General features: G+C 32.2%; 1 protein-coding gene across 1 annotated transcript; it reads left to right on the top strand.

Annotated features, from left to right (window-relative positions):
* Positions 1-7,032: 7,032 nt before the first annotated feature.
* Positions 7,033-8,257, top strand: LOC107922819 (glycine-rich cell wall structural protein 1.0). Its single transcript, XM_016852993.2, has one exon. It carries the CDS (start codon positions 7,085-7,087, stop codon positions 7,985-7,987), a length of 903 nt encoding a protein of 300 aa, XP_016708482.2. The 5' UTR covers positions 7,033-7,084; the 3' UTR covers positions 7,988-8,257.
* Positions 8,258-8,854: the final 597 nt, after the last annotated feature.

The following is an 8,854-nucleotide window of genomic DNA, read 5'->3' as shown; positions in this document are numbered from 1 at the left end:
GGTCGTACCCGACCCACACCAGGGTAGATCCGCGTGTTTTGAGCGAAGGGCTATTTGCGCAATTGGCCCTTCCGCATTTTTATATTTCGCAATTAAGTTATTCGTTGTTTATAAATTGACCCTGAAATCCATTACACTTTGCGATTTAGTCCCCCTTCCAACGGTGTCGTTTCAAGTGTTTGGACAAATTATTTATTTGATCCCCCATAGTTCAACGCGCGTTCTGATAAGTCCATTCTCCTTTAATTTCTTTCAAAATTCGCCCCAGAGATTTGGTTTTTAATCCAATCTCATCCCTTCTTCAATTTTTACCTTAAATTTCATAATATTTTTGCTGTTTAATTTAATTTTAAATATAAATTGTTATATATATAATATTATTATCATTGTTGTTTTATTATTATTGTATTATATTTAACTATATATATATATTTTGTTTCGTTTCTATTATTATATACATATATCATATATTCATTAATATTAATATTTGTTCACATATTTCATTACATATATATATAGGTATTTTTGTGTATATGGTATTATTTTCATGTATTCATTTATTTATATCATTTTTTTTAAAATAGTTATACTAGGCATACACTTGTAAATATCGTGCTATTCGTATATTTTCCCATCATCTCTTACAAATATCTTTGCATTATTCGTCATACATTTTTTTTCATTTTTATGTATATGTTTTAGATATCACAACATTTATATATTTTCGCATTATGTTACGTATACATTTTTATCTTTACTATTGTGATTATTAGTATATGTTTTTTATATTCATGAATATATCTTTAATACATAAGTGTATATTTATTATTAATAGATGTTTTCAACACTATTATTATGTATATTATGTGAATATTTTAACATTATATTATATATGAATTTATATATATTACGCATATATATATATATACCCCTTTTTTAAATATTATATTTTTACATATATATGTAGATATACGTACTTATACCTATTTAAACATATTTTTTCACACTTCATAATTTTTATACACTTACATATATTTATGCATATTTTACATCATATACATACTTATATATTTTATACGCTTAAAAATGCTTTTTGTATATTTCATATATTTTATAATTCACATACATATATCTTATATTATCACGATTTGTAAGTATATAAATATACATTTACATTTTTTTAAATATTTATCGATTTCATATATGCGTATATACTTATCTATGTTTTCATATTCTGTAATTTATATATATATTTCTTATTTTATGGTTTTAAATTATACATGCATATACATTTTTACATAATTGTATTTATTGTCATCATTGTTATTGGGTGCTTGTTTATTTATTCATGTACACTTGTGCTTTTTTTAAATGTTAGTTCTATTTATTTGTATGCTTTGTGTATGTAATCGCCTCGTCATTTCATTTTGCCTATTGTATTGTCGTTACTCACTTTACTTTGCTTACCTTGTCGTATTCGTTATTGTTTCGTCAAGCATTAACACCAAACATCAAAAGGAAAATTTTTCTAAATAAGGCAATATTTCGCGTTTGGAAAATCGAGAAAACGTGCCCTAACGTGCTGGGTTTCGATTTCTCGTTCGACCAAATAGCCAAATATCCTTTTTAAACTTTTAAATAAGGCGATGTTTCGCGTTTGAAAAATCGAGGAAACGTGCCCTAACGTGCTGGGTTTCGATTTCTCGTTCGACTAAACAGCCAAATATCCTCTTAAAGCTTCAAAATATGGTTTCATTAAACTATAAGGTGATCTTGGTTTCGATGGTTTAGAGTATCGTATCCTAACGTGCTGGATGTGATATTCCTCCGGAACAAGAGAATCTTATGTTTCAATTCACGATATCAGATTTTCTTTTAAAAATCGTATTTTTTTAACTCTTCAAATTTTAAATTTTTGACACTAAGACACTAATTAATCAACTAGGTACCAATTTTGGGCGTATCGAGGGTGCTAATCCTTCCTCGTGCGTAACCGGCTCCCGAACTCATTTTTCTGGATTTCGTAGACCAAAATCGTTGTTTTAATAAAATTAAATCATTTATTAAAAACAACCACTTTTTTTGAGGTGACCCGATCACACCTCGTCAAAAAAGGATGGTGGCGACTCCCGTTTTCATTCTTTTTTTAAACCCAAGTCGACCCCGTTTTCATTCAAAAAATGGTGTCAACATGTATCCCTTTGTTGTTAATTATTTTGACAGTAAAGATTCTGAAACCAACTGTTTAAAATCTTCTCCCTACCTATTTTTAAAACTCCCCCTTATTCTTTTTTTCTTTATAGTAATAAATTTTGTGGTCTGTGATCCCTAGTGTTCGCCTGTCACAACCGCTTCCACTATTTTCAGGTTTAGTTGAATCAGATTTTGTTTTGATATAAAAAAATTTCAATGTTATTTTTTCGTCTAGAAAACTTAAATTTAGACAGTACACAATCTTGATCTCTTTCTCGTTCGATCCCATGAGTATTATAAATACAACTTCGCATTGTGTAAAATATGTTATTCTTTTATTAAATTAGCTTTTGTCTATGATTTAATGTCAATTTGAAATCATGAGATGTGTTATGGGTGATATTCATCTTATTCTTTAATTATATTATTAGGGTTTTCATCTTTATTTATAAGAATGAAATATATTTTATAATTAATTATTTATCTATGAAAGAATTAATGACTTTTAAATACAGTTCTTTTTTTTCTTGGGCCGGGGTGTTTTAATTATTTGACAGGCACAGCATAGAATCCTTTCTTACAAGACAAGAGCTAAGCCATTTGTTGAGTTACAGTATTTTTCCACGGTGGCCAGAAATAAATTATCCTTGTCTTTTCTCTTTTGAAATATTTTGCTAAGGCTGGGACAGAGAATCTTGGTTCTTGTATGTTTGACACGTAGGGACTAAGTCCTTCATTCATGGATATTATTAATAATAAATGATTATTCAAATTCAACTAGAAATTAAAAGGGAGTTTGACAGTCTCATATATCCAAATTGGCATGGTGGAGGAGTTACTAAGTCAGTCGGCTGTTTGGGGAGCTGGACTCGAGCCATCTTTTCCTGCATGGGATTTGAACAGCGTACTTTCCATTCATTTCTCCTTATAGGGTATATATGCTGTAATGAAAATCAGAATGATTTACACATTTTTATATCACTTACATAAAACCTTAAAGTACAAGTGTTTCTCATTATTTATATTCCTTGCATGTACTATATGGTATTGTTGGAATCCAGGCAAATTGAGAGAAAGAGAAAGAACCGTAGCTATATAATATCATCTTCTTCTTCTTCTGTTTTGTGAGAAACAGAACATGGAGCAAGTCATGTGGGGGGAGATGTCCCACGTTGAACATGGATGTGTCGTTTTGGTATTTGGTGCATTGCAATTTGCCTTTGGTTGCTTCCTTTTTCATTGGATGTTTCAATTCAGACATCTAAATCGCTTTCTCCCATTTTTGTTCTCTTTTTTTTTTTTAACAAATTTTAGCGATGGATATACGCACACGAACGCCATTTTAAAACAACCAAGAGTTGGAAGAGGCGGAGGATAGCTATTAGGTGAAGCCAAAGTAATTATTTAATAATTTATGAAAAATGTGGCAAATGCTAAGCTCTCATTTCAAGTGATATAAACAAAAAAAATTTGTCCATGGAGAAGATTTAAACATATTAAATTTAAAGTAAAGATTATTTGTTTTTATAGTTTGAGTATAATTTTATTTGGACCGGTGATAGTATTTAAATAAAACCCTTTCAATAATGTCGATTTTTAAATTTAAACTTAAACTAAATACTCGAGAAAAAAAAATTCCACTTTTACTTCTTCTAACTACTTTATAATTTTAGTATTGTGTTTTCATTGCTGATTTTCGGAGTGCAAACAAGAACTGAAGATTTTGGTTATGATTTGAGGACGAAATGGCAACTTGACCAACCATTCCCTCAAAATGCATGTATTTAAGGTGAATATGTCACTTGCCTATATGGGTATATGGCCATCCTAGAGTTTGGTTTTTTAAGATTTATTTGCCATTTGATGTTCCCTTCTGAGGCAAAAATAAATTATAAATGTGTGCTATTAAAATAAAATTTTTATATTAATTTATATTTTTATAATTTTTAAAAGTTAATTAAAGTATTTTTACCAATTTTGTAAGCCAAAGTTACTTATAACCATCCTAAAGCTCAGTCACTACTTGTTCCCAAGTAAAAGAATAAAGTGATGATTAAATTGATTAAGTTACTTATTTATCTATTCAAACAATTTTTATTAAATTCAACAGATTTTTTATTCGTAAAACCTATGAAACCATAATCCATTACAAACTGAGCTTGAATGAATAAATTGTGGCAGCAGCAGATGATATAATGCAGCTGTTGAGCTATCAAATCAAACAGCGAACATAACAAGCATTCCCCTCATGCCCTATTGCTTCATTCGCAAAACTAATAATAATAAGGCGAATCTTTTGGCAGTGAACCAACGAAACTATGTGGGTTTCACCGTGGAGTCCCACCACAAATGCATTGCTGCTTAAAGCTGATTTCGAGTATACGTGTTTCATGTAGGATATATATATAGGATGAACACACACTCTTGCTTGATTTCTCAACACGATAAAAAGTGAAGTAAATTATTACTAGGAATGTTATCTATCTTACACATATCCAATAGGGACCCCCACCCCTAGTTGTCCAATCTTTCCAAGGTATTTTAGTTTATCACGTACCTTTGATGGCAGCAAGTGTTCCTCGGGAACGAAGCCTTACATGATTTTTGGATAAAGAACCGAATAAAACTCATATATAACATACTTACATAATAAGATTTAAAATTAGATATCCGAAAACACAAAAATTGGGCGCACTTTGCTTATGGTTATGGACCCAATGGGTTTTCTTTTTCTAAAGCTTTAATTGGATTTATGTCTGATTTTTTTTCTTTTTGTTAATTTGAAACCTTGGGCTTTGATAGTTAATTCTCAAAATTATGTTTATCTTTATGTTCCTGCTAATGCAAAAAATAAAAATAAAAATTGAGAAATGAAAGAGATATATATGTTCTTTTTACTCGTTTGTGCTGTTATAATATCATATACGGCAAGACAAGTACTTCAAAGAAGTATTTAAATTAAAAATTCGATCATATGTTTCACATTGATTACGAGGGTGAAGTAAAAAATTTTATGTTAAATAGTTGACGCTAAAAAAAAATTACCCTTATCGAGTCATTTTCCAAAGGATTTTATCTACAATATTGGGTTTGAATTGGATCGGGAAAAGGCCAAAGAGAGGGCCAATTAATGAAACTAAAGAACATAGAAAAGAAAGAAAGAAAAAAACATAGAAAAACATCCTGTATGTGTTACAGACGTCAGAGATGATGTAGTTTTAGAGAATGCATTGGTATCCACTAAGGCAAGCAAATGGAGATGGACAGTGGACCCTCACTTATTGAGGGAATGCCAAAGGGAAGGGACGGTGGGTGTGCTCTTTGCATTGCATGTGGTTCTTCCACTACTCTCTCTCTTTCGTTCATGCATGCGCTATTGCAATGTTAAAAAGTAAGAAGAGCCTCTATCTTTGAAATCAAGCAAAAGGTTTCAGACCTGAAAATTAATGAGTTAACGATGGGTTCACTTAACATTGATTCTTCGTTTTGGTAATGGAAAATCAATGAATGCTAATCTTTGAAATCTATGTTTTGAAGTGGGATCAAATGTCAATACTATACAAAATCTATTCCCTTATTAAGATTTGCTTAGAATATGGTGGACGATATAACATCACTGTCCACCATGCTAATTTAAGGCACTTTCTTTCTACCCCTACTAATTAAACTATGGTACGATGAAATTAGCCTTTAACGATGATATTTTTTTGTTAATTTGACCCTCATTATTTAAAAAAAGAAGAAGATAAATTTGATCATTAACTTTTCAAAAAGAGTTGAATTATTGTTGTTTTAACAAAAATACTGACTGAAGCGATAGTTTACATGGCAATCTACGTGTACTTTATACTTTTTTTAGTTATTTTATTTTAAATATTTTTAATTTTAAAATTACTTGTTAATGTGACATATAAGATAAATAGTGTTATGTTTGTATAAAGTACATCTAAACTATCATATGGCTTACTATACCAACATTGTTAAAAAATTAATGTTTTAGTTAGCATTTTCATTAAAAAAATAGTTTATTTCTTTTTATTTTTAAAAGATCAAAAATTAAATTTGACTAAAATAAAAATAAAAGAATAAATTAAAAAAATATAACTGAACTAAATTAATCATTATACCTTAAACTATACATACCTCTCTTCCTTTTGAAAGGTCGTAATTGTAGTTATTTTTCTAACACTTTTTTTTCCCCAATTGAGATAATTTGGTGGATTTTCAAAAGTGGTGGGTGCCTCTCTAACTAGGATAGGCCAATTTAGAGAAGGTGGTCGATTATCATATAATATGCAATTATTAATCAACTTTAGTAAGATTACAACAGTAAATGCAAACATTTCCTTAAGCTGAAGTCATTGGAATCGGCCTATCATGGTTATGCCACCAACATGAAATAGTTTTAGAGCCTATTCAACGATAAATCACATCTGCATTATTTGTAGATATTTATATTACTTATATTTCCAAAGCGGGGACTAATATAAAAGTAATTTCTAACAGGCTCATAATTGTATATATGTATATACATTATCCATTGGTCTGACTCATAGATCCATCATTCTGAAGGATAAAAAGATTATGTTTGGAGGCTTCATTTACTTAAATAAAGTGTGGAAATGCATGTTGTTAGGTTTAAGTTTAAGCAAATGTGGGCGCCAGCAAAAGCACACTAGGGATTCTAGTGTGAGTTTAAACTTGTGTCTTACTTACGACTGAACCAAGTTGTGGTGGCATCCCACAACTTTTCTTTTGCATGTGCTAGTTCTTATCCCTTTTTTTGGATGCAGCATATGAGTATTTGGTTTTCAAGGCTTCAATCCAATCCCTATATATACCCACCTTCACTTGGTTTGTAAACCAAGGTTGTGAGCTTTGAAGTGCTCAAATGGCTATGCATAAGGTGTTTGGTGCGGTTTTATTTGTGTTCTTAGGTGTAGGCATCTGTTCTGCAACTAGAGCTCTACTCACTCTAAATGATGTAGGTTCTCACCTACCAGGTATTGGTCATGGTGGTGCCACCATTGGTGTATATGGTGGTGTTGGGCTCGGTGGAGGAGGTGGAGGCGGTTCAGGAGGTGGTGGTGGTTCTGCGGTTGTAGGAGGAGGTGCTAGTGCTGGATATGGAGGTGGTGGTGGTAGTGGAGAAGGTGGTGGTGTTGGAAATGGAGGTGCTGGTGGACATGGAGGTGGTAGTGGTAGTGGTGGAGGCGGAGGTAGTGCAGGTGGAGCTTCTGGATATGGAAGTGGAGTTGGTGAAGGAGGTGGAGCTGGTAGTGGTGCCGGATATGGAGGAGCAGGTGGACATGGAGGAGGAGGAGGTGGTGGTAATGGTGGTGGCGGAGGTAGTGCAGGTGGAGCTTCTGGGTATGGAAGTGGAGGTGGTGAAGGAGGTGGAGCTGGTAGTGGAGCTGGAAATGGAGGAGGTGGTGGAGGTGGAGGTAAGGGTGGTGGCGGAGGTGGCGGTAGTGCCGGTGGAGCTGGAGGATATGGAAGTGGAAGCGGAAGTGGAAGTGGAGAAGGTGGTGGAGCTGGTAATGGTGGTGGTGGACATGGAGGTGGTGGAGGTGGTGGTAGCGGTGGTGGTGGTGGAGGCGGAGCTGGAGGATATGGAAGTGGAAGTGGAGGAGGAAGTGGCTCTGGGTATGGTTCTGGCAATGGTGGTTCTGGAGGTGGTGGTGGTGGCGGCGGTGGTGGTGGAGGGGCACATGGGGGTGGATATGGTAGTGGGGAAGGAGTCGGGGAAGGTTCTGGTGGTGGCGGCTCCAGTGCAAGAGGTGCACATGAATGAAGATATGAAAGTGGTGGTGGAAGTAGCAAAGATGATGGCCATACTAGCTATGCCCGTTGAAAGCACCTTACCATCACTAGTACTCTACACTAAGATTATGAATTTTCTTACCGCAAGTAATAACAAAAATAAGGTTAATTTAGGTAAGAAAATCAAAATGCTCAAAAGCATTGCTAGAGATTATTGAAGTCAAATGAATGGCTTTAGGAATTGTATGAAATGAAATTCATATTCTATACCATATAAATATATATATATATCTAAAGTTCATATGGTTTTTAGCAAAGCTTAAATTTTATTTGATATACACATATTTAAAATTTAAACATGTGAATAATATTAGGAAGCAACATCATAAAATCAATAACACAAATTTCGTAACCCATTAATATAATATCATCTGTTTTTTTGGATAGTGTACCAATAAAAATGGAAAACCAAAAATAAATATTTTAAAATATTTTGTTTAATCTTAATTACAAAATATAAAAGTTAATTTCACAAACATTTCCAAATTATAACTCTTACTTTTAAATCATTTTAAGTACTACCTCAATCCTCAAACTGTGCACCATTGAGATGTCTAGAGAAATTAACTTGAAGAGAAAGTTAGATTATACTTTTTCATTATCCAAGTTTGGCTAAATCTTTTACTATCTAAAGTTGGCTTGATTAGACAACAAAGAATTTTAAGTACAAAAAAGAATTAATATTTGTTATCAATATCTCAAAAGAATAAAATTAGTTTAAATATCATAAGTAAAGTCACATGTAATTATATGAGATATTCTAATAATTTAACTTTCTTTTTTTTTCTTTTATTTTGGTTATGAATATATAATGAAAAATATTAATATCAAAATTAAG

Source organism: Gossypium hirsutum, chromosome A11, assembly GCF_007990345.1.
Source record: "Gossypium hirsutum isolate 1008001.06 chromosome A11, Gossypium_hirsutum_v2.1, whole genome shotgun sequence".
NCBI lineage: Eukaryota > Viridiplantae > Streptophyta > Magnoliopsida > Malvales > Malvaceae > Gossypium > Gossypium hirsutum.
This window is presented reverse-complemented; position numbering and strand designations above follow the sequence as displayed.